We start from the raw sequence: 27,613 nt of genomic DNA, 5'->3' as shown, positions 1-27,613 counted from the left end.
TATTCTACTTCTAGAGTGCACTTACATCCTGGAGAAGTTTCTCCAAGTTTTCCTGCAGCTCATAAAAGTACCGAGAAGTAATGAGACCTTCACGTGATTTATCTAGGCAATCTCTGGCCAGCTCAATAACTTGATGATGGATGAAACTTAGGACCCCATCTGCTAATTGCAGCACGTTCTCTGGAGCATTAGAGGCAATAAACTCAGCCAGCCGTTCTTCCATCTGCGCTGTGGCCTAAGAGTACAGAATAAACAAATTATTCTTAAAATTTTACTATCCCAAAATCTAAACATGAACAAGTAGGGTACTAAAGTAATATATTCTCAATCCCAAAATGCACTGGATTTAGAAAATAGTCCAAAATACATTGATGGTGTTTTGCCTAGAATAAAATTATTATACCATAGGCAAGAATTATGTCCACAAGAACAAACAGCAACATTTAATCAGGACACACTTTTTGAAAATGGAAATGACTATAAAAATAACTTGATTCTGAGGCTGCATTCCTCCCTGGGTCTCCACAATAAGGATGTAAGATCCAAGGCAGCTCTCATAACTTGTAGGCAAGACCATGAAATCTGAAAATCATTGCCCCAAGCAATAGACAGACGTCATTTCTTTCAGCATAAGCCCCGATATCCTGCCACCAGAGAAACATCTATTTTTACTAGTGGTAAAGCAGAAAGGAATGACTTTATCGACAGCTCTGGGATAAACAAATATCTATGTTCATTGCAGTGAAATGTTAACTCTCAGAACTTGATTCCAAAGATTTTAATATTCAGCTTTAAAACAAACAAACAAACAATTGGAAATCAGAGGTGAGACATGAGATCCTTCTCAGTAAGTACTACAAATAAATACCGAGCATTCTCACAAGTTCATTGAATGCATTATTCAAAAAGTGATTCCTTACCTTTGGAAACCTTTCTTTGTACACATGATTCATCATTATTATTTCACTGTCAAAGGAAATTGGGGAGCGACCCGGGCTAGAGAAGAAAAGAAAGTACATCATCATTTACAGATATCACATCAAAACCCTCAAAAATCCAGTGCTGGTCACTGCCACACTGACTGTAGCCCTTTGACTTCCTTTCAGTAATGGCTATATGTAGAACTTCAGAGGAAATCTTACCAAGCAATGGCCGTTCAAAGCCCCCTAGAAGTGACAGCTAACTCATCTGAAAACTGCTCACCCTCCTGTCTGCACAAGAACTCAGGCAGACAACCCACCTATTTCCCTGAAAGCAAGCCCTAACACACTAGCATGTTTAAAAAAAAAAGTGCATTCGTTAAAGGTGCTGTCACTGCCCATGTTCTCTTACTGCCCTCCACGGTAATGGCAGCAGACCTGTACAGGAAGAAATCCCTATTACCTCCAGAGTCTCTAGTGCTGGAAAGGAGCGGAGTAAAATGCAACAAGGACCTTGAGAAGACTCGCTTTCCTTTGTCTGAAGAACACCATGCTACTGGAGGGATGCACGAACAGTGTTATTCAGCTAAATCTTATATATAAATACCACAAGCAGGAGGAACAGAATACTTTCATGAGAACTGCACTCCCTTGGGCACGTTACACCATGGATGCATATGCATGTATGCATAGGTTAGCAAGCAACTTCAAGGCACACACACACGCACACACAAAAAGGACAGTAAATCTTGACAAACTGCATTTATATCACTGTTTGGGTGGTTTTTAAAGAAGAGTTGCATCTCATTTCATCACATCTGATGGTATGCAATGCTCTGACTCATTCCACCACTGAGGACAGCCGGAGTGAGGTAATGCAGATAATCCCCAGCTACAGGATCGCCTACAGCATCTCATTTTTCTGGTGATGTTGTTTTAACATTCAAGACAAGCAAGAGCTTCAATTATTTGGACCAATAATACGATTATTGTCTTCATGATTTTAAGAGCACCACATATTGCGAAAAATATTTTCTCTCTCTATATATAAAAAAATGCAATTTTATTTTGAATCAGTTCAAACATTTTAAACTTTCTTGTGAAAGATGAAATGGATCTCTCTAAATGGAATAAATGCATTTTAAACTCTGAATGCATTACAGTTACTACCTTGCCGCTAACCTATTTAAAGGAAAAGCATTCTTTTGGGAATATATATTTACAATTCAGAGAAAATTTAACTCACTGGCTCACAGAATATAGCAACACCAATCTCTTTTTCATGCCTGGCACTGGAATTCCATGAATTAGATTGTGTCTTGTTTTTATTAAGGTTTATCCCTCAGCTTGGGAAAATGCACTTCAAACTAAATGTCTCACTGAACTCACATTACACGAGAAAAACTGACTTGGATGTTCAGTGGTTACTCATAACAAGTAAAAACACATTTTTATTGTTATTTTTTTCAACAAGAATATATCCTCTTTGATAAAGAAAAAAATTCTGTATAAAGAAACTTACATTTGTATTTGCACAGAATGTGTGACAATAAAAGCAAGGGTAAGAGCTTTCAAAGAGTGACATAAAAAAGTGTCATACTTAGGAGCAAATCTCCCTACATCTAGCTAACTATGTTTCTTCTTCTTTCTCCAAGACTAAACACATCGGTACAAGCACATGACACCTTTTTACTGGCAGTTCATCGGGAACTAAAGATTTGGTGAACATATTTCTCAAATAATTTATTTTTCTATAATGAATTGTTGCTCTGTGTGATTTAAGTGAGGTATAAATTACAAGGATACATAAGCCTTTTTGATACTAACTACAGAACTATGTAGGCACATATATATCTCATTTTAACTCTAAAGTAGTCTTACGAAAATTTGTGCATGCTTAAGTGTTTGGTGTCTTAGCACTACAACAAAACGTGAATATTTTTTCGTGAATATTTTTTCCTTTTACTTTCAAAACACTTTATTCGTACAAATATAGGAAGTTAATAGCTATACAGAAGACATGCTTCTTGACCTGTCCTGCCAGCAGCTGGAGTATTTCCTTAAGAACAGCCAAAATTATTTGAGTGTGATAGTGGGTTTTGTTTGTTTTTGTTTTTGTTTGTTTTTTACAATTCTGAAACAAAACAATTCTTATTTTCTTTGTAGAAGAGTCTACTGACTGGCAAGTAAACTCTTATAATTCCTTAGCCTTCTTGGGCGCTGGCAGTTTTCGCTCATTTTATTTTAAATTTTTTACCACCTAGAATGAAAGAGCATTCATGCAACTGAGAACAGAACACAGGATGAAGGTTCAAATTGTCATTCTAAATAAAATTCACCTTAAATAACATGTTAAATTAAATGTCTAGCTGACTACAGCAAGAAGTGCAACATAATATAATGCACCATAACTTTTTAAACGTTGAGCTTTAACCTAGGAAACTACAGAAAAAAATATGTGGGTAAGTGACTAACTAACCAAAGGCTGGCTACCAGGCACTTCTGATTACTGATTTTATAGCATACTGAAGACATAACCAGATGAAAAAAAAAAAAAGAAAAAAAAAACAAATCAGGACTGGGCAGATAACTGAATGCTACCAATGGAGAATGTAAGAGAATTTTTAAGGAAAAAAAAAAAAGATCTAATATATTTTATTGGCATGACAGCTTTTCAAATGCAAAAGCTTCGCACATCTACACAGCACAAAAAAATCATATTTGGTACAAAACCAGTCTAACATTTCAAGCCTCACAAAGGAACAGATACTTTTCTGTAGAACAGGACACATACTGTGCACGTGCATAACATTTCAAGACAAAAAGCAGGCTTCTTCTCTCTTCCTGGTGTAGATGGGTAGGTCAAAGAAATTATTATTGTCAGTGAGTTTTTCATTTCAGCAGAGCAGACATTAGAAGAATAATATCTGTCCCCTTAAGCTTAACAGCAAAATGAAAAACTACTCTGTTCTTCCCCTTCCCTCCACTTCATGAAATGATGTGGTAGTAGACTTCCAGTGACATCTTTCTCCCACAAAGGCTTCTAGACTTCAGCTTGTCAAAACTCACGTGTCTGTATCTGATACTAGAAAGTAAAAAGAGCTAATAGACAGCTATCTCAAGAAGTAGTGTATTAATAAATTAAATCTTACAAAAAGCCAGCTGAGCAGTGACTAAATAAAACTGAGCTGTTTATAAATAGGTATTTTTCCTTCACGGTGACAGCTGTATTTACTAGAAAAATGCAGAGAAGTTAAAAGCTCTGTTCTCCTCTCTGCTTTAACCCCACATGGAGGTTTATTTAGGATGAATGTATACCATATTATAGAAGCCAATGTCCACAGGAAAATTAAAATCATAGGCCTTATACTTTTGTCATTTCCAGACACAAAAAACAAGTAATTGTAAAACTAGAGAGCTGAAGTTGTATGAAGTAGAAACTATAAATGTTTTGCTGAAGCTCAGCAGTGCCAGCCTCCATCTTCCCCCAAGAATTAAATACATAAACATTTGTCCTCAAAGAAATTACATTAATATTAGATGCCAGAAAAGTCCCCCTGGAAAAAAAAAAAAAAAAAAAAAAAAAAAGAGAGAAGGTAAAGCAGAATCAAATATGGCCAATCCCCATCTGCTGGTCGAACTTCAGAGCAGAAAACTCTGATTCAGCACCTCACACAGACCACAGCAACTAGGCCTTGGGGCCTAGTCCTGTTCCCGGACGAGCCAAGGAGCAACAGAGAACTGAACTCAGTAGAGCAGAAATCATCTACTGGAGTCTGAATTTAAACAACACACATGGTAACTGTGAAATACAGTTTTCCTGAGAGTGAAAATCTATACTGCAGAGGAAGAAACTGCAGAAAGTTAAACGTCCAACTTTACATTATTTGTCAGTGTTTTTTCAAGAATCCTTCTTTCTGCATAACCAAAACCAAACAGCACAGAAAGTCCATGCTGGGCAGTTATTCTAGTGCTGTTAGCAAAAAGGAAAACTGAGGCAAAGTAAAATAAACAGCAATCAGTCTTTTTAAGGAACAGGCGAGTGATGAAACAAAGCAGTAAGAACCTTTCTCACAGAGCGCTTTGAAAAGTCATTTCTGAGCTTGCAAAAGGATGAAATTGTTTACACACTTTCTGAATCATTCTTTTTTAATTAATTTTACAAACACTGAGCTTCTAGCTACCTTTAGTCTGGGGACAAATGCTATTTGCAGCTGTTTTTGTATTGCAGAACTGTTTTCCACAAGCCTTTAGTTATACTAGGAGTGCCTTATGAGTGTAAGGGATGGGTGCGTGAGAGTGAAAATTAGGGGACAGAGAACACATTTCAATCTCAATCACTTTGAAAGCAAGGACTAATGATTTTTTTCTACAGTCTTACACAGGAACTGCAACTAGCTCTCTTTCCAACACACATTTTTTTCCAAACCTTTTTTTTTTTTTTCATTTCTTCTGTGCATGCCAACAAAGACTGGAACTGCTTTAGACAGAAAAGACTATAAAGTAAAGTAAAAAGCAGCACAGAGGTCAAGTAAAAATACCCACTTTTCCTCCCAAGAGGAGACCATAAAGACACAGAGTGAAACCCAGTTAAATTTAAAACTGATCACCGCTCTGAACAACTTCAAGTTCACAAAATTCACTGTCTTGAGAGAGAAAACAAATGGGCCAACATCGTCTTTAACACAGTTAGAACGCATTTGGGTAAGAAATACATGCCTTAGTCTTAGGAATATAAAACTATTATCTTTCTGTGGTGAATCAGTGGCTGCGTGAACCCCTGCTCTGCGTGGAGCACCGCCTTCTCCTCTGTAGCTTGTGGCATTGGGCACTTTGTGAAAGCAGCAGCATCAAGTGCTGAAACCACGCAGATTACTCACATGGTTCAAGCTGGTGCTTCAGAGATGAGAGAACTTTATATCCTGAAAGATCAATTCTTAAGACAAAAAATGGACTGTATGGGCCACCAGTGTGGTGTTGCAACTTTGTTCCCATCTTTGTTCCCATCTTGGATACTTTTTGTCAGAAGCTTCTCCCAGTAACTGGCATTTTCTAAGAATTGTCTCTGTATATTCTCAGTGGCAGGATCTAGCACATTGAAAGTCAGACTGGAGGACTGCATTTAAACAGCACTGCCCAGCAAACTGATGAAGGAGCACATTTGATTAAGGGTGATCTCATCTACTTCAACTATATAAAGATTCACTGCTGCAATCTTCGATCTTTTTTCCCTAGACAGCATTACACTGAAATATGAAATGAGATCAAGGAAAACGGGCAGATTGGGGGGCAGAGTGAATGCACAAAAGCAGCTGTTGAAAGACTTATTAGTCAGCCCGACTTTTAACTCCAACATTTCCCACTTGTTAGCAACTGTTGAACGATGACAAGTAAAAAGAACTGGGAAAAGATGGAGTGCAGCACCTCTCTAACTTAAAAAGAGTAATGATGCCAAGTTTGTGAATTCTCACACTCTCCATGCATTTTACTCCTGGGAAAAAAAGATCTCCTTCAGGTAAAGCCCAGGATTGTTTTAAAAGAAGTGAACATAGTTCTATCTAGTGAAAAGTTCTATCTAGGCAATACTCTAGCTAGGACCATAAAAGGATGATTTGATACTTCTAGAAAAATTCTGGGGTTACAGAGGCCCTCAAAAACAAAACAAAACAAAACAAACAAACAAAACAACAACAACAACAAAAACAGTCCCAGCATTTGACAGCGGCTACCCCCTGCCAAATGGAGTACTAAACTCATGCAAACACTGATACACCAATACAATTAATTGGAGCAATTTTCCTTTGAGGTGCAAGGGCCAGTATGGATGTTTGGTAGTAGTAAAGGTGCTTTGGAGTCACACAGCATCACAGTACTAGCAATAAGCAAAATGAAAAACAAATCTGGAACAGTAAGCTTAAAAAAAAATTTGACTCTAAAATTTGGAATACCAAAAGGGTTGGCCATTATCACACTGAAAACCCAAGAAAGCTAGAGAAAGCATTCGAGAAACGAATATTAATCACAGTCATATGACATGCTGAATTAATCTTGTCACAAATTGTAAACTTGATAACTCTGCTTTTAAATTGGCTCACAGAGGAAAAAATCTCAAAAAGCTGATAATTCATAATAACAAGAAAAAAACAGAATTAGGCTCTTCATGTCTTTGTTTACGTCATTCTTGCATTAGGAATAGTGTTTTATACTTCATTATTCCAACAGCAATATGTCTGTGTTAGGACAATAAATACTTCAGTGATGGGTTGTCTACCTATAGTAGCTGTCTTATCTACGACAAATTAGTACTACCACAGCTACACTGATCAGTGATAGCGTTAAGAGTGACAGCAGCAAGACTGAAGTAGGACTACCGTTCAGAGACTTGAACAATTTAGTACAAATCATACAGCTACTCTTTTTACTACATGGCAATTTGTAGAGATCACAGGCTAAGTGCGCTACTACTACCTACAGTACTTACCTGCTCTTGTAGATTACTGTGTAACTGCACTTAGCAGTTCCATATGCAATTACCATGCAGCCTGCACTGCAGTTTAGAACACACAAATAATTATGAATAATCATGAGGGGTCAGCTCTGCCATGACACAATACTCACCAGGCATTTTGTCTTGGACTATTTGACTTCTATTACAAACCCCAGCATAAGTCCTGAGCTGGGCACACTGATTCAGTGTTTCCAGCTGACAGCTACTCAATTGTGTCCATTGATTTAAAAGTGATATCTGAGAGTGTCAGATGATGAGAGCATAAAGGATACTTCACCTCTTTGTTCCCTGCTTGTAGAAATCCTTTTTGTTTCATAACAAAAGGTTATGTAGATGCTGTGGAAGGTAGGCATCCCTTGATTTTTATTTACTTGGTCCAGCACCAAATACATAAAAAACTTATGGCTTGTGGATTTTTGTATATATTTTTTTCAAATAATTGTTAGAGAACTGGAACAAAGCTTGCCCAGAGAGTTTGTGGAATACTCAAAAGCTTCCTGAACATTTTGCCTAAGGCAATCTGCCCGAGCAGGGGTTCGGACAAGACCTCCAGAGGTCCTTTCCAACCTCCATCATTCTGTAATTCTGTGAAAGATTAGGTTCTAGTTGCTTCTATTTTTAAGTATGGAAAAAAGTCAACTGCAGAAATAACCACTGGATTGCTATCTTTGAAGAACCAATTCTCTGAAGCAACAGTAAAAATTATTCAACTGCTAATGCAGAAGAAATGTTTTCAGTGCTATTACAACACTGCTCTGGGTGCAATTCTGTTTGAGGTTTTGACTTCATCGACTCCCGTTTTCATACTCTTTTAGAAGCACTGCTGGAAAAGTTATTAACTGTGACTGTAATAGCTTCCTTATATGACTGCAGCAAAATTCTGAGAAGAAACTTCACTAAAGGAAATCTACATCCTACAGGCTTAGTCTGTGATGCTTCTGGATCACATTTTCACAGAGTTATGGTGAAGATACAAAGCAGACTACACTAACCATTTTGCAACTCAAATCCTTAGTGTTAAATGCAAAATAAAAAAACATTTCTTTCTGATTAGGTGAGGTGGAGTCAATGCTCAGTAAAGTCAAGAACATGCAACAAAAAAAACAAAACCACTTTTTCTTACTCTTCTTAGAGCTGAAAGCACACATGGAAATGCAATACTTGTGTCCAACATCTTAAATATTCAATAAACATAACCTGAAGCTCACCTGAGACTGCGAGATCGAGGTCTCAAGGCTGGAGAATGGCGCCCTTCTTCATCAGTGATGCTCTCAGTACTGAAATGCTTTGTCAGGAAATGAAGTTCATCTGCCGTGGGCTGAAAGGGCAGCTGGTGCAGCTTCTCCTGAGATGAGCATGATGACTGAGTACAGAAAAAAATACAGAAAAGAAATGCACTAAACGCATGCATAGGGGTCAGCTAATGAATGGAGGAGGAACGGATTCTGCCAGACACTGCACACTCCAGCGGAAAAGAAAGCTACTTATCAGACCAGGTGCCTCTTTTTAAATGTTCTCTTTAGGCTAAGCCAAACCTTGTGTACAATGACAGAGCTGGTGAGATCAGGACAACTTTGGGAACAGGCTAGGGAAGCAATACATCTAATTCTGGAACTGTTACATTTGATCACGAAGGTAATTTACTCTTAGGAGACAGAACGGAATATACATGAACAACAGTGCTACTCTGGAAAGGACAAGGAGGTTCCTGGAGTGGTGAGCAACTTTCCTTTTCACTCATGCTCTCTTAGCTCAGGAGTTTCACTGGCATGCAGAATGCTATGGAGCTGTGTAGACACAGGAGTTTTTACTGATTATTGGCTCTCAATTGAAATTGCTACTGTAAATGGTCTGGATTTTATTTCTCCATGATCTCAATTTTATTTCTCCTTTTCTTTACCCATCAGGCTTCTTTTCTAACCAGGTAGGAAATAATAAAATGAAAGCAGCTGACTTTGTAGAGTTACAAGATTAATAGTTTCCTTTTACAAACAGTAAAGCAGCTCATTCATTTTTAAATAAGTCGATAAATTTATATGACGTGTCCTGTGATAATGATAGACATGAAAAAGATTTAATTCTTGAACCTAAAGAAACCTGAGCTCAAAACAAGATTTGTGGGAAGTGTTAATAACATCAAATGTTGGATGTTCCAGGGGAAAAAGCTGTGGGTCAACTAAAAAATGCACTTTTTTGTCTGATTATTTTCAATGTCCCTTTCCATTTTTCAAAAATAAGTAAATATATATGTAAGGACAAATTTAAAATCCTCTGAAGTGCTAAATAACCAGAGCAGCACTGAATAACACCAATGGGCCTTATGAAAAACACCATACTAACCTAAGTTCTGAGGCTTCTTATCAGTCTGATGAAATCATTTGTGCACGTTTTTCCAATGGAAGAACTTCTCCTTTTGCTACAACGATCCTCACTCTAACTAGTAAGCAAAGCATCCTAATACCAGAAGTATTGGTAATAAGGAATTATGCATCACGTGATATGTATGACCCAAGTTTTAACTCACCTAGTTTGCTTTTCTAGACTTATTTGCTGTTGATGGTTTTTGGAAAAGAAAGCTAACAAGCATGGCTGAGCAGTGAAAGCCAAACGCTAACAAGGCTGCTCATTGAGTCCTGCACGTTTGTACAGCTGATAAGGAAAATATTCTGAGATCACCTAAACCAGGTGCATCCAAATTTGCCGACAGAGTTACAGTTACACTTGAACTGAAGAAAAACTAAACAAGATTGTTGCAGATCCAACACTCTTATCTGTAGAGAATTCTAGCCAAGACTGAGATGAAGAACTCAATGTGAGAACGTATAAACCTAAAGATCTTATTCTTTGATAACAATATAATTTGCTCCAGAGCCCAGATCCACTCCCTCTGCATTGCACAAAAAAGAACCTGCCTGAAAGCCTCAGGGAATCCCCAAGCACAGCTGGAACAGGGAGCCACAAGTTCCAACTTCAGGCAGGTCTAGAAGGACCATGGTGGGAAGTCACACCCAGCAGTGTCCGCCTGGTGACAATTACCCAGATGGTGCATCACCTTACACTCGTCTAATCCACACTGAAGCCAAAACAGAATCTGAGTAATTGACAGCCCTTTGCCCACAGCAATTCTGCTGCGCACTCTGCTTATGCCTATCTGGCAGGAAAGATTCTCTCTCTGTATTACAGAATTATGCAAGCCCTTCTTGCCTTTCAGAGCTTTCTTTGATCACCTGTCTTACACAATACAAACAGTGGGAAGAAGCACCTGCTTATGCAAAAACAGCAGCACTTCTCAAAGAAAAGGTGTGTGTCAGATGACATCCTATTTGTGATGAGTAAAACCAATCCTGCAGAAGAGCAGGAAGTACTAAAGACACTGGCTAATGAAGTGCTGCATTAACAGGTACTCGAGCTCTGGCATTATGAGTGCATCTCTTATTCAAAACAAAATTAAACTAAAACTCTAACATTAGGAAAATTAGCACATATCAAGTTATTAGTTACTAGAGTTAGAAGAGAAAAATCAAACCTGAAATTCTAGAAAAAAACACATTTCCCAACAGCAAAGTCACTGGGGAAGCTGTGTTACTCAACTCATGGATGACCCACCAAAATCCTCCTTCCACTTTCTCTCCTTAAAAGCAATTAGATCGTAAAGTTTGTAATTCCAAGGAATAATTAAGGACAGCTCTGAAGATAATTTCAGAAATAAATTATTCAGAAAAAATAATTTTGGAAGAAATTCTTTACTTTGGAAGAAGTTCTTTACTCAAAGGGTGGTGAGGAACAGGTTGCCCAGAGAAGCTGTGGATGCCCCAGCTCTGAAGTGTTGGCTGGATGGGGCTTTGTGCAACCTGGTCTAGTGGGAGGTGGCAGGGGGGCTGGAATTAGATGATCTTCAAGGCTCCTTCCAACCCAAAGCATTCTCTGATTCTACGAAGACCATGCCGAGAAACCGACTTTCTTCTGCCAAGGGCTTTCTCTAGCAACCTTAAGGCATACAACTTTTCAGTGAGAAAGCACAAGAGCAAAACTAAACACTTCTGAATTATTGATTTTTATGTAATCACATCAGTGTACTCAATATTTACAGCAGCCTAACACTGCTGGTGTCTTAATTACAAATGCAGAATTAGCTAACTCTTCTTCAGTAAAAATAAAAAATACAATTAAGCTAATAATAATATAGTATACATTTACTCTGCATCTAGAAAATTAATAGCAAACTAGATGCTTAAAAATCATTGTATATGGGCCCATTCAACTGACTATTCCATATACATCTTACTTGAAAGGTTTTCTCCAGCTTTTTCAGTGTCGGCCTGATGTATGTGGTCTTTATGATTGATATGAAGTATGTATTTTTTTAAGAAGTGTCATCCATCAATTGGAATCAAAAAATAAAGCAGAATCTACAAGTTTCCACTGACCTTAAAACAAGTGTGTGCCTTGGTTTGTTCAGCTGGTTGGTTGGTTGGTAGAATAGCTGATCTATGACCACAGAGATGCAAGTCAGTTCTAACTGGCAGACCGAAACTCAGGCCAGCAGAACGCAGAAGAAAAGAAACATGATCTAGAGGACTTTATCACACCTAACAGAAGCCCAAATTTCTGTTATGTTCTCACCCATGGCATTAATTCACTGTGCGCTTCTGAAAAACCCCTTGCATCTTCTTACTTCAGTTTTAAAGTCTACATAGGAATAATTCTGCTTATCAATTTCAGAATTGTTATTAAGATCAATTCAAATTAATTCTAATCTAAGAAATACTCTGACAATAAGCAGTATTACATTTCTAAGCCTATCCTAAGTTTAAAGCCTCCAAGACTGCTTCGGAACTTACTAAACAGCACATTTCAATGTCTTTCTGAGAGTGTAAAACTGAATCAGGAAAAGGAAAAGAGAGTAAAGATTCATCCATTTAGGAAAAAAAAAGTCTTGGAATACAGGTTTTATTCCTTTCCCTGCAGGAAGGTGAATTTAGCTCCACATCCAACTATCACCACATGTTTCTCATTACCGTCCTGCTTTCTGTTTACAGCTTTACAAGACTTACAGAATTTGGACTGATGATTTCTATGTGACATGTCTAAGTTGTTTTTTGTTTTTTTTCCTGGAAAGGTTCAATCAAAATGATCTAGCTGTTTCTGGGAACACGACAAGACAGGAATATTCTTTCTTTCCCATGTCAGAAAACTGAGAACTTTCTAAAAGTAGCTTTCATGTTCCCATTTCAAAACGAGGACTGATATTTCCAATAGATTTCTTTTGTTAGTTTTGCTCTCTCCATGGACATATACCCCAAGGCTGGTCAAACTATAATTTCTTGAAAAACTCAACACACCAGGAGATAAAGACTTGGACACTGCAGGCAGCTTGGTCTCCAAAGGTGTCATCTTCACAAGCATCTGGGAAGCTCTCACAGTGATTATCAATCATCTGACTATTTGGATGCTACCCATTCTGAAAGTAACAATACTTGCTCCATGCTCTAATAGCATGGTGCTTGTACCCAGACAAGAACACAACCATGGCTTCTGCTGATAGAGATTTAACCTACGACTCCAAAGGCAAAAGCAGAGGTCCAAAAGCTGTTCTCAGGTGCTTGATAAATAAGACTGCTTGGCAGTGAAACCAGGACCGTCCTTTTCCTGTGTTGCTATTGAAATTTTCTCCCACATTTTTCTGTTCTCACACCTACCGATCTGTACACACCCTTCTCCTACATGGGGAGACAGAAATCAAGTCACCTGCTTTCTAAGGAGGCAAAAAATAAGAAAATCCTGTCCTGAAGGACAAAAGATAACAAGTTGTCGAAATAGTGTGAACTAGAGTCTAAAGGAATGTCTGAACATATGAAGCAATACAGACAATATTCATGTTGCAAAAAACAGATTTTAATCATGTCAATTTATACCTAAGAATTTTGACTCCAATTTCTTCACCTATCTAGAATGATTTTAACACTCATGTCCCAAGGAACTGTGAAGATAAAATTGCATTTCAGAGGCACTAAAAAGTTTATGGATGAATTTAATAGAACATCTCAGAATTAAAATAATGATGCTGCATTCAGAGTAAGATTATTACTCATTCAGATTTATTGCTTAGTAAGATTAATACTCATGGAATACTGAGTCCTAATTAAAGCAGGTATTACAATTATTAAGAACATAATCTAAACAGTAGGTATAAAACAAATGATCAGTAGAAATATTATGGAAAGAGGCAATGGTATTTGACCACACAGTTTAAGACACTCACGGTAACATAAAAAAGCATGTTAAATTACGTCTGTACAGGCAGCCTTAGTGTTTCTAGTCTCTTTGTAGGATTGCTTTGTGGATAACCACAACTACTAATTTGCATAAACTAAAGAATAGGATTCATTGTAAAAAGTATCTGAGTTATAAGGGTTAAAATGGTGTTAGTGCCTTACTGATATTAACAACGTTAGCCTTTTCAAAGCACTGAAGAAGTCATGTAAACTGCAGCCAACCTTTCTAATGACAAGTGAGAAATTCAAAGCATCACTGGGAGATTCAAATTATTGAAGTTGAGTAACAGATGTGGATTATCAGTTTTTCCTCCCGCTAGCCTGTTAGCAGGTTTTAACACAGAACTTGAACGCAGACAAGAATTTCATTTCCCAGTTACAAAAAAGCTGAGTGCTTGCTAGTAATTATGCACTGTCTCAGAGTCCTGACACATTGTGCCTCTCAACTGATCAGTCGAGCCAAGTGCTGCACTGGGATTTCACCAATGCAAAAGGCAAAGTGCAAGATGATAGGAGCTGGGAAATGGAGGAAAAAGCAGCAGAACCAATAATTAAAATAATTTTAAAATAATTAGTATATTTAATAATGTTAGCAAAACAATGAAGAAAGATCAGATATTTTAGTAAAGACTCAGAAGCTGATTTGTTAGGGTGTGTTCATACAAACTGAATTGCTTGGAAAAATCTGGGGCACTTACTGAAACTGTTGAACTGGGAGTGTTCGTTCCATATCCTGATGAGGGAAGGGAGGCCAAGGACCAGCGGCGTCCATCCGTTCTATGGAAAGGAAGCAAAGGAAATTACTGTGATAGATATATTGTGGTCACTACTTGGGGGAAATATATCTTTCCCCCAAATCTCTTAACTGCACATTTTTATTCCAGTCTTAAAATACTCAGGTAAACCAGGTATCCTATTTAGAATCGTCTTTGTGAAAAAGCAGCTAGGGTAAGTTTTAAGAGCAAAATTAAGGGACCTTGGAAAAGACAAAGCAAATGGGCATCAGATTCCTGCATTAAGCATATGCTTTGCAAATATTGCCAGTTGAGCAAAAACTGAAGTTTCAGGAACAGACAAATGAAATCAGCTCATTTCAAACTTCTTTGAAAAGAGTCTCGCCTAAAATTATTATACCTATGCAGTTCCTTGTCTCCCAAATAATGCTGAAAATTGTAGAAAAAAGTTTTCAGATCAAGAATCAAGTGAAAGCAGACTCATTTGTTTACCTAGTTTAGTGAGTTTGGCCCAGCTCAGCCACTGACACAGCTGTGAGTCAAATCCACTACAGCAGATCAGAACAGAGCCGACAGATGCATTTGAAATACAGAAGAGACAGAAATAACACCCAGGGTCTCTTTCTCCTCTGAACAGTATAATGTTAGTAGTTATTTACTTATCATAGCCAAAGAAACATGACTATCAGGGAAAATAGCCAAAACATCCCTGAGATATTGCAGAACAGATCGTGTTTTTACCAACATCAGATGCTTGGTGAAGAACCCGTACTATCCTCCTTGAAGCCCTCTCCTACCCCTAAAATCCACCTCAGTGAGGTTGGAAATTGTACTCAGTTCTGCTCAGTCTATTGTGCTTTTTCTGCCTCTGATTTCACCTCAATCTTGAATGCATTTTGTTTCCTATAATTAAAAAACATACCCTGTTACATGTCAGGATGAGCATTAAAGAAGTCTCCCTCACGTCAGTTTCCCCTTGCTTGTTTGTTTTAGTAGGGCAGATCATCAGTAACTGGTCATAAAGTGAAACTGAATTAGAACAGTTCATTGTTCTAACTGGCTTTGGAAAAATTTGGGGGTTTTGTTGTAATTTCATCATTCCATTTACGCAGAGCATTATAAAATAGGATGCTTGGTACAGGTTTTACATAGTGCTAATAAAAAACTTGTTATCATCTTCACAGTAGTATTTCTCATCCTGCTATGAACAATGAACACACAAAGCCTCAATCTTCAGAAAAAAGTTCACTGCACACCCACAGATCTGTTTATATTTTTTCCAGATCTTGTTCCTTTTATTATCAGGTACTCATATACCTGAAAATACCTATACCCTTCCTCTTTGCCACCTATTTTAGAACAATAGGGAAATAAACCCACTGTACTATATTACTAAAAGAATATTATACCAAGAGTGTTGTTAAAAAGATTCATGCTTCATGCATAAAATATATCAAGCTGTAATGCAGATTTCTATGCATGCATTCATTATAGCTAAACCCCATTTAGCCACAGGTGATGTTTTCCTTGTTAAGACAAATATGTGTAAAAGAACAATCTCAAAAAATTCCAAGAGAAATGAAATTCCTTTCTTAACCCTGAAAAACAACAAAGGCCAGCATTACAAAGTCACTGTGTCCTGCATTCAGGGACTAAAAACCAGCTGTCAGCTACAGAGATCTTCATTCAGCTTCTTCTAATGCACAGGGGTACTGGGGAGATCTTCTGGTCAATGATTCGACCTCAGTTTGGACCCTGAGTCCCAAGGCAGGACAGTATGTTCCCATCTTCTCAAAGAGTAGACAGGAATGTATAAATCACTCATTTTTTGTGAAAGGAACGCCTAACCCCTCTTTTACTGAGTAGCCTAAGTTGTGCATTGAAAATACTTCAGTATTTTCATTTTGACAATGTTGAAAAAAAATCCTTCTCCCTTAGAAAATTACAGCGCACCTCTTCATGCTTGGGCTATTTTCTACTGATGCAATCTAGGCAAGAAATGTGCTAAGCAGTCAGGACAATGGATATCAACTCTGTATCTAGCAGAAGGAAGTGGGACAAGAGAAGAAATCTTGCAAATCAAAGGCAGTGGGAAAAAGACTTACTTTAAAAGAAAAGTCCTCCTTCATTTATCCAAAACATTTAAAAGCTACTTCAGTGTTTTGTTAATAAAAATTTATTTTTAGAGAGACCTTATGCAATATTGCTTCAGGAAAAGATACTTGGAAAGAAAATTTTTGGTCTTTTATTATTTATTGTAAAATAAACTTAGCTAGAACAACAAAAGCATGGGAACAATGTGTTTTGCCTTTAAAATGCCATTTTAATAAGTTAATTAACAAGGTATTTTTATGGCAGCTATAATGCTATTTAATGAACATAAATTCATTTCCAAACAAGGTGATAGAAGAACAAAGCATCTTCTCCCAGAGCACTACCTGTTTAACATTTTAGGTCAAAATAAAAAGATTTTCTGTTTTGATTACCAAAGAATAAAAACTGAATGCCTAAATGGGGTTATTACAGCATGAACTTGTTAGGAACACAAGCTAGCGCTCAGCTGCACAGAAGCTTAGCTCACAAACACACATACGCCAGCAATATGATACACGTTACCTGTCTGCTCTGTGTCCGTGGCTGTATGGAAGAAATTGTACAATGACAGTGAGGGAGGGAGAAGTAAAAGATGCACATGTGATTTTGGAAAATAGAAACAAACTCATATTCTGTTACTAGTATTTCAGTGAGATCGCTTTTACTGAATATGGACAAAATCAGTGATACATTACCTTAATAATACAAGAGGATTTCTGAACATGCTAATTTTGTGGAGACCAAATAGTCATTGAAAGGGTATCTAGTAAGAGATTTATTATGAAGCACTAGCTAAACTAAGGACAATCTTGCACAGTCTATTGTAGCGAAATTGGTTTTAAAATAAAACGAGTTTTCCAAATGTGATCCCTACTGCTTCGCAAGAATCAACTCATGACAGGGCTATAATCAAAGAACGAAAATCACAAGAGATATCCAAACAGGATAACAAAGGAAGAAATTGCAACAAATACAAAAGGCAGAAAACCAGCAACAAATCATTTATTTGATGGCAATGGAAGAAATCAGGTAAGAACTCTGTTAAGACCCAAACAATGCTTATCAAAAGGGTACAGCAAAATATTTGTTTGTCTGGGGTAACAGAGCAAAACATTTTAAATTACTTAATACCATACTTGAAACAGAAGTTATTCTGATACTACAGCTTGATAATATAATAGGTATGTATTGTTACTGCTGGCATAGCTATTCAGGGTGTAATACAAGTAGAAAATAGAAAAAAGGTTCTAAAACAAGCTGTGCTTACGTGTTCTTTTCAGTGACAGATAAAGTATACAGAGTAGCATGCACGCTGTAAAATGAACCACACCACTTATTAGGACAGGCTTAACCTGTATTTGTCTATTTCTTTAAAATCAGGTAAGAAAATGGGAAAAGTAGGAAAGGGCACTCTTCAGAGTTCTAGTATTAAAACTTATTTTTTGTTTGAAAATTTAGAATGCAGTAATACTGAAGTAGCTGAAACAGCCAACAAATGATGTTAAGCTTTGACAACGGTTTCAGCTGCAATTTTCTTCCTCTAATCCATTGTCCAGAACACTCCAGAAACTGAGAAAACTGGTAAAAATTCAGTTGACTTCAGCAGAACACAGAGAATACACCCAAATCAGGCCCAGATACCTCTTTAAAAATAAAAGTGGATGTAGTGAGTCCATTTGAATTATTCTAACACCACCTATAACTGATTTTTTCCCCTCCAAGGCAACATGAAAATACATACCCAGCTCTTCACATTTTACATGATTTTATAAAGTTCTTCTAATAATGTGAAGACCAAAGTCTACTTCAAAGAGTATTCAAAGACACCAGGTCTTCTAGCAATCACCTAGCTGGAAAACACTCCAGGATTTACCTGCCTTCCCGACAAAGTGTATACCTGCAGCTTCTCTCTTCATTTCATAAACCCAGCATGCTTCCAAATCCTAACCCTTCATTATTCTTTAAAGTTTTGAGACCTACCCTTTCTCTAACTAGTACTTGAGCTAAATTTGTCTTTCTCAGAAAACTTACTTCCTCTGAGAACGACACTTCCTCGGGTAATCTTAACCCAGGTAAGAAACTTCGGCTGAAGGAGAGTTTAGCAATTCTAAAATATCTTCCCCACACTTGAATCTAGCAATCCTGCTTCCTGCCCAAATACTGTTTGGGATCACTTTGTTGTTGTTCTTTATTTCTCAACTAAATTTAACTTTCTGTATCACTATCCACTTCTGCCTACCTGCTAGGATACGAAATTCAATACTCCATTTGTTTGCTTCTCTCAGCTGTCTTTATTCTTTCTATCCTATTCCTTATACTAAATTGGTCACTAACAGTATCAGATTTCTTTCCACCAGTTTGATATACAGTGTGACCAGCATTTGTCTAACATTCGCTACTGGACAGATGATAGCTTTGCATTCAGGTCTTTCAATACTGCTCTTCTTTTAGCAGTTCTTATAGACTTGCAATTTCAATTATCAGCTATTTTCCTCATTAGAGCAGTAATGTACCCTTGACACCAATGCCCAAGACAGCAGAGAAAACTAAGAAGTTGTTACCACTCAGAAAGCAGTGAATGAATGCAGTAGTGCATGCCTAATTTAGGTATTTTTGCTAGGTCTGCACAAAGACAAACAAGATCAGCACACTTACAATACACCTCAGTTACTCAGTGTGAAGAGGATCTAGGATTACCACTGAGATACAGTTATTTTAATCATACTTGGCTTTTACATCATTATGACTAAACTGCTTGTTATCTTACATGGCCTGTATGTCATCTTCCTGGGAGAACACTGCCTTCTCCCTAGAAACAGTATTTACTACTTTATATACTTTATCATCTTCTATGTCTGAAAAGCTCCTGATATGTTCCAAGTGTTGCCAAGACCTAAACAAAAAAGAATAAAATAGAACTGGAAACATCAGAGAAAGTAAAACACAGCCCAAAAACTTGTAACCTGTAGGCAATTTTTAAGTTATACACTATTTTCCTGCCAATCCAGACTGAGTATATCCTCACCTACCTTCGGGCAGGAACAAAGGAAAAATGAGCAGGTGCATTTGGTGAGAAGTTTCTGGGACTGTCCAAAGGGCTGCTGCCTGTTTGAGAAAGCAAACAAAAATTAATTCACACTTGCAATAGAGTAACTTCAGAGTAACCATGCAGAAACACTTTCAATTGCAAGTTGTAGCTATAAATAACTGACAATGTGCTCCTTGAGCTCTTCATCATTTACACATTAGTTTGCTAAAGAAATATTATGGTATAAATGTATCAGTAGTCTCCCTCCTTTTAAAATAAGTTAAGGTGTACATTTTCTTACTTGTTTTTAAATAAGTAGTGCATCATGTATACACACAATCAATATGTATTTTACATATTTTGTAATAATTCCCACACACAATCGTTACCTGACACTTCTCAATGAAAAACCTAGGTTAGAAATGGCATTGACAACACTTCCAGGAATAATAAATAGTAAGAAAGCATCTTCATGCTTAAAGTGTTTATTACTGCTGAACGTAAAATTCACTGAGGAAAAAAGACATACCAAAGGAACTACACATGATAATAAAAGGAGTAGACACTCAAGGAAGGTAATCAGGCCACAATGTATAGCCTTAAACCTAACCACCAGTTTGTTGAGATAATGTTTCTACTACGAAAATGAAAGTTCTGTTGAATTCATACACTGAGGAAAAACGAATGCTTGATTTTTACTTTGCACAAGAATCTTTTCTCCTGGCTTTGTTCTATGATGTGTAAGCATACGGTTGGTAAGTAGTATAAGCAATGTCTTTTATTTCTAAGTAAAAAGCAACAACCTTATAAAAGCCCTCCTGAAAGCCAGAGTCATTTACAGACTAGCTGCAGAAACCTTTGAAATTTAGAAGATAAATTAGTAGCTTCATGTCAATGAGTTTACTGCTTCTATCAGGCACATTCTTAAGTGGTTTGCTCTTTCAGATCCTTAATACAAGCACAAAAGAGAAACTATCCATAGTAAACATACGCCAACAGTGATTTCTTTGAGTACAGACAATAAAATAACATCAAAACGTGAGCAGGAAAACAAGCAGATACTGGACAAACAATGCACCGCACGGTACATAACTGTCATCATCAGAAATGTCTTCGGGCTTAGATCCCACATAAAATGCATTTATTCTAAAAGTCACGTTAGACATGAGCAATAGGTCAAACATCAGTGATGAGTCACCTGCAGAGGACTTGCCTCCACTTCAGGAGAAGCACTAGGTGCCCAGCTCGCCCCCCCGGCCAGCGCTGTGTGTGAGGTTGTTTCCATCCTGCACTGTGCTTGAGCTTACACTTAACTTGCATTCATTTCACCACAAGTTATTCAGGTACCTTAACCGTTATGCTGAGCAGAAACTGAAGACAAGCACCGTGCTCATTCGAAGGTTTGCATTCTCTCACACTTCAGCCACAACCGTGGTTCACAAAAAACCTGCAGCAACATCACTCCACAACCTCTCACGAGCGAGGTGTGTGCAGGCAGGGAAGGGGAGAGGGAGAAGGAGACGATGCCTTCTGCGGCGTGGGGATGGCCGCGGCACCGGCCAGCACGCTCCATCTGGCCTCCAAGTGTACAGGGGAAAAAGAGCAGCTGGTTGAGATTAAAGCAGTCCCTAGCTGATCTAGCACGTGCCAAGGGGCGATGAGAGAACTGGAGAGGGAAGAGAAATCCAGAGCACTGCACAATCTGCTTCAGCAACTAAATTAAAAACAAAGGGTTTGAGCAACAAGTTTGCTCTCCTTTAGGTTGGTTTTGTTTTGTGTTTTAATGCATTGTTATAAATTATTAGTTAAGAACTACCAATAGTTGAGCGTAGTAAGACACAACGCAAGTCTTCACCCAAAAGTGAACACCACCAAACCCATTCCCAGTATATCCCGGGTGGCAGGGGGAGAACAGCCATCAGAAATTAGTAACAAGATGATTTTTGGTGCTTCATTTATCAAGCTTGGACTCACTCTCTCTAATTCTTATGGGCACAGTGGAAAACCAGAGACATACTGCTGCCGAACAGAGAGAAGGCTGAGCGGTTTTCACAGTCTAGATGGCACTGCAAGCTAACAAGAAAGATGGAAAAAAGCTAAGAGAGCAACAAAACAACTCAACAGTGCATAAACACACATCCCAGCAGCAGCACACAGCTAGGGTTAGGGTTGCCATTTACTTGCTAGCAGAGCAGAAAGCTGAAGGAACAATTTAGATCAGAAGGGGGTGCAGTAGTAGCAACATCTTTAAGCAATAAAGCAGATATTCTGACATAGCAAGGAAGTCTGCCAGGCTTGGTAGGACCTGGGTGTTTGCGTGCACACCAAACCTTTGCTGCTGATGAATCCTGCTGTGTCAAGACAATTTTTCTGAACAAAAAGCTTGTTGCCCAATGCTGTTATGAACAGGCAATGAACTGTCATCGCCTTCTTAATATCTTCATCAATCTTTTGCAAACTTTCCAGATTATGATCAAAATAGGATTTCAGAATAACTGAACAAATTGGGTAATGACAGTTTTTAAGTTTTGAAATTAACTATGTGGGTGTTCGAAGTCTTCTGAGCCTGCACAATCTGGTACAGAGATACTATTAATTTTTAAGCAACAACTTTTTCAGATTTATATAGCATATTTCCTTCCAGACACTGGAATTTTAATTAGATCCCCCGTGATTTGCTTCAAGTTTTAAAATGAAAAGCAATTAGTTTTTCTACTCAATTCAAGTCTGGGTAAAGCTTTTAAAACAACAACAGGGAGAAGGGGAATTACTACTTTCCCTAAAATTTCCCAGTACTGCTGCATCTGCTATAGCTGAAGGAATTTTAATAAGGAAAGCCATAGTGCAGTGGTCTCATTCACCAAGACTGATCGAAAGACGATTTATTCTGTTAGCAAAGGTAAATTCCCCTGTTGCTCAAGGGTTATAGTTGGCTACTATTGAACCTGAAACGACTCTGTCTGAAGGGAGGTTGTTACACAGAATGATTACCCATTAGGTAAATCAACACAGTTACATGAATGTTAACAATTCAGGCATGAACCCTCCCTTTTCCTGGACACACTGAAAGGATGCAGCCAAAGCATCTGTACATCCGCTACCCTGAAAATACAAGAACGGACCTTACAGGCGAGAGATAGGCCAAAGTCTCAGCTGTCATCTACAAACATGATATTCATCAGACAGGTTAATAAGTCCAAAAGCTCAGACTAGAATCCTTTTGTAAAGCCTGCTTCTGAGATTTGTAAAAATAAATAAATACAAAGTTGTTGTGGTCTTCTACAAACAATATGCTAACATTATTTGCTGAATATTAACAGAAGCAGCTAAGGATCTTATTGCATGATACAGAACTATCTGCCTTCTAGCACACACAAATCTTAGAATAACCACAATCATTTTAAGAAACCTGTGTACCACCTCTCTCAAACAAAGCGAATGCCGTGGCTCTGTCACAGCATCCGAGCATCACTTACACAAAATGGAAATGAACGACAGCTTTGATAACCAGGGCAGGATCTGGAGTGGTACATGACACACTCTGCTCACTCTGTACAAGATTTACCTTCTCTTCACAACATTGCCTGGTCACTGCATAGATCCACAGCCCAGGCCCTTCGAAACAGACATCCCCAGCTGCACGCTTGGTTCAGGAAGCTGGAGAATCTTGCCCTTCTGTATAGCACTGAACTTTTCTACTGATACAGGGAAAACGGATACATAAATGGGACTCTGAAAAATATCTTTTTTTTTCTTTTTAGCCAGAAGGAAGAACTGAACTTGCAGTGAAAAGAGCAGAATAATTTAATTCAGTACTACAGAGCTGCCTGCGAGCAGCTCCCTCCACATGTTATTATAGATGGGCGCAGAGACAAGTATCTGCACTGGAAGTCAGCAGTGTGGAAAGTAAACTTTAAAATAGTCTGACCTTTCTTATCCAGCTTTAAGAATCGCTCTTTCCTACTGAATTATAAAGATTATGTTGCTTGTCTGATTGATTTTAAGCTTCACATTTAAAAATACAATCTAACAGTAACTTAGTAATCCATCTCACAATGTGCACACCTTCTCTGTACCACGCACACCTTCTCTGTAATTTTCAGATTTTTTTAAAAATGATTCAAAGAAATACAAACAAACATAGGGAAAATATGTATGCATATAGACATACCTTATATATGTGTGTGTGTATAATAAATGTCTGTGTACATATAGGGAACCTGTTTTGGCAGTGGGGTTGGACCCGATGATCTCTGGAGGTCCCTTCCAACCCCTACAATTCTGTGATATATAATAAATGTATATATACATATATATATACACAATAAATTTAAATTTCTAATTTTAAAAGAAAAAAAATAGAATAAATGGAAGGTTTGCAAACCTGTATTCCTAAAGTTCTCCCCTTCAATCCAAGTTTGAGTGACTAAATAAGAAGGGTGATTTTCCCATGAAGTTAACAAGCTGTGGCTTTCTATAACGAGGTCCCAGGTAATTTTGGAAAACATTATTTCATACAGCTTGAAAAGTGAATTAGCACACTTCAAATACACTAAGAGTTCTTGAATCAGAAGTGATTCCACACCCGAGTTAAAAATTGTTTTGATATACTTCCATCTCAAATGTTTAGATTTCTTAAGTATTACTTTTCCTCTCAATTTTCTAGGATATGAAATTGCTTCACATCCTATCTCGATGCTGCTTCAGATATTAAAATGTGTATTTTTCCAGGATCAGTGTTCATTAGGAGCTAGGTCTGCCTGATGGACTGTCAGCTGTGATACATCACATCCCCTGACTTTTACATTACATACAGAAGAATAACTCCTGCAGCAAGTGCCATAAGGAACTCCATTTTATAGTGGTTTTTGAACAGCGGTTTTGAACTTTTTAGAAAGCCTCCCTTATATTTCTGCATGCTTGCTGCTCTTTTGACTGTAAAAGAGGTTCAGAATGGCCATGAAGAGGAGCATGTTCAAGACACAAGAAGCCAGGAAGAGGCTGCAGCTTTTCCTAGTAACTTATCAGTGTATGTGTCTGAACAAACAGATTGATCGATTCTGTTCAAATACTAAACAAATATCACAGCCTGTTCTCAAATTCACATCTCATATATGATATTTCTTAAGAAAATATTTGTGATTCTACTCTAAATTTCATCTACTTTTGTCTTTTGAATAAATAATTATTCTCAGGTAAAACTAAATATAGTACTGGCAGAGAATTCAGCTTACAAGTAATTTATCTTCCTGCTCCCCATTTGCAACTCTTGGAGGTCACAAAGGATGTCCTTTTTAATTAATAGTTTTAAATCCCATGTGACACATTAGAACAAAAAGTAAAAATATTTGATGAATTCTGCTAAAGAAAGATGCCATACCACTGATTAGCTACTCTAGTTCTCTAGACAGTCACATATTTCTAATAAAAGGTAAGCTTGTAAAGCCTGAGACAGCATCAAAAATGCTAAGACCAATTTTTCATTTTTGAATCAGACAGTGGGGAAAAGCAAATCAAAAGAAAATACAGGTGTTTTTGTTGTGAACATTTCTGCCTTTGTTTTCTGAGAATGACATCAACATCTTGTTGCAATTTGCCAATCACAGATACTTCTTTCATATTCTGAGGAGCATCTTTCTGTATCATTTTAGTTAAATGTAGAGCTGATTTAGAATTTTCTAAATCCAACATAAGTATCAATTCTAAGAACAAGTAAAAAGCACAACGTAACTAAGCAGAGAATCCCTACCATGAAAAATGCCTTCTTCGGGCCACATTTTACGAAGCTATCACTATCATATTCACACACGACAGAACCAAGGGAGTTAGAAGTGAAATGGAATTCCTCTAGCAAATGCAAGCTTTTGGTCCTGTAAATTCAAACAAGCTACAGCTTTGAGCAAATTTTCATAAAAACTTGAGTGGTTGAGGCTTTCTCAGGTATCCCTGAACGACTTTTGTCTTCTTTTTCCTTTCAATTGGCTGGATGTTCCCTCTCCAGACGCAATGCTCTGCGAACAGAAGCAGATGGCTCCTTCTTGCCGAGCTCCTACCAATTTGCTGTACTTTCTCAGCATTTCCTTAGTTTCAGTCTCCCGAAAGTATTTACAGAACATACTGCCATGTAGGAGAAGGAAAGTCCGATTCTAATGAAAACAACTGTTACTTGTCTTAAACACAACTGTGATGTGCTTCCAGACAGGCTCCACTGTGGATGGGTATGTGCCACAACTGTTCAAGCTGTTTTAAGCTATACACTTGAACCCAATTATGGCCATACTTGAAACACAACCGTCTTTCCTGGTGTTCTGAAATATTGAAAGCTACATAGTCGTACTTCACCTACCTCCCTCAGCAATAAAAACATCAAGGGCAAGCTGTTAAATCCTCATGCATGACCCTTTCTAAAAATCTGTGGCTACCACAGGTTGAATAAACATTCTTTCTTTTTCTTTCAAAAGAACATCTCCACGCACTTCCCCCTGATGACTAACAAGCAGTTGCCCATTTGCTTTGAAATAAGCATTTCATCGCTGCTGACATGATAAAACTGGCAGAAAATTATAATTTTTTTTTTAAACATCTCATGTTGCTCTAAGTAGGAGATAAGAGACCATAGATGGCACACTGCACAGCTGATGGTCTGCCAGAGGCACAGAGACACAAATAAGGATGTTTCTTCTCATGAGAACTACGGATAAACCACTGGCACAAATAAACTGTACTAGGAGACTCAAAATAAGATATCTGCTAAAAGGTATACATTTAACTTTATTTGACGTTGCTCTTCCTCTGTTTCTTTTGCTGGACATAAGAGGACTGAAACCCCAAGAAAGAGTGGAGGTCAGATACAGTAGAGAAGGAGAAAGACAGCACAGAACAGATGAGGAACAGAGTCCCAGATTTTAAGCACGAAAAACATTCATTTTGAAACTGTACGAACCCTGTTATGAGTTAGAAACGATGAAAAACTGTGTTCAGATTAAGTTTCAAAGCACATATCTTGATGTCGATACGTTCAAACTCACTGCAATGTTTTTGTTAATGATTCCCAAGCAAACTAGTCACCAGGATTTACCTGCATGTCCATGAAGAGGGGAATGTGGTCGCGGGAGAGTTGGAGATGTGCTGGATGTTACAATCAAACTCTTTCTGTTGCTTGTCCGACAGCTGAAAGAAAGAGATATAAATTATAAGGCATAACCAGACAAAGAAAAGCACCTCAAGGCAGGTTCTGGAGATTGGCTTTTAGCTAAAGAGAAATCTCTCATATTTAGGTCGATATTTCCTCACACACTCTATTTCAGTATTGACTGCTGGGAAGTAAACACGCAGGGCCAAAAGGTACTTTGTCAGCAACAAATGTTTTAATATGCTAGAAGCAACATAAAACCTGTATCTCACAGGCCACTCATGGGCCGCTAGAGATAGCCCACAAAACATTCCTGATTCACAAAATATGCGCAATTTGCACTTTACAAATCACACAAAAAGCAGAAAACAGTGAAACACTCCAGTGCTTCAGATATTCTTACCAACATCCAACACAGCAAATAAATCTGTTACAACTATGGGCTATCACTATGAGAAACCAGAGCATATTCTTTAGGGCAGAGCTAAAATTACAAAGTAAAGCGTTAGCACAACTCAGCAGATGAGCAAGATTTTATTAATAAAACTTAAACCCTGAGACTGAAGAATCTTCACAAACACATGCAGCAACACCTATCAAAAACCATGCAGAGCGAGTTCCCAACAAGCCCTCTGCTGACTTCACGCCACTCACTGCCATGACTTTGCTCCATCCTTCTTTGTGAGCGAAGCTCAGGCTTTTTTTTGCACTGGCGTTTCAGAATTTAGCCAAAGGAAGAGAACAATGTGTACCTCCATTTGCTTCCCAGCCTGCAATTGTTAGTAGCAAACATTTTGGTCTAAAGGTGATAAAAGTTAATTGTAATGAACAAGTGAATTATTTTCAAATCATGGGAGCCATGAACGAGATCAACTGGATATTAAATTCATTTCTCATCACCCCTTTTCCCTGTCGGAAAAGT

At 37.8% G+C, this 27,613-nt stretch overlaps 1 protein-coding gene across 12 annotated transcripts in view; it reads right to left on the bottom strand.

Moving 5' to 3' along the window:
* MAST2 (microtubule associated serine/threonine kinase 2) overlaps positions 1–27,613 on the bottom strand; it is a 191,898-nt gene that overhangs the window by 42,463 nt on the left and 121,822 nt on the right. For 7 of the 12 annotated variants that reach the window (XM_048058876.2, XM_067001384.1, XM_048058882.2 and 4 more), the window contains 8 exons: positions 26,638–26,729; positions 19,561–19,636; positions 17,054–17,074; positions 14,402–14,480; positions 8,637–8,791; positions 7,402–7,467; positions 921–996; positions 26–235 (listed from right to left, as the gene is read on the bottom strand). In XM_048058876.2, coding sequence (XP_047914833.2) covers positions 26–235; positions 921–996; positions 7,402–7,467; positions 8,637–8,791; positions 14,402–14,480; positions 17,054–17,074; positions 19,561–19,636; positions 26,638–26,729 — 775 coding nt within the window. The remainder of the gene's footprint in view (positions 1–25; positions 236–920; positions 997–7,401; positions 7,468–8,636; positions 8,792–14,401; positions 14,481–17,053; positions 17,075–19,560; positions 19,637–26,637; positions 26,730–27,613) is intronic. The other 5 variants (XM_067001380.1, XM_067001382.1, XM_067001381.1 and 2 more) reach the window with 5 other exon arrangements.

The sequence above is a fragment of the Anser cygnoides genome, chromosome 8 (assembly GCF_040182565.1).
Source record: "Anser cygnoides isolate HZ-2024a breed goose chromosome 8, Taihu_goose_T2T_genome, whole genome shotgun sequence".
NCBI lineage: Eukaryota > Metazoa > Chordata > Aves > Anseriformes > Anatidae > Anser > Anser cygnoides.
The sequence above is the reverse complement of the archived record's forward strand: the minus strand, read 5'-3'. Positions and strand labels throughout refer to the sequence as shown.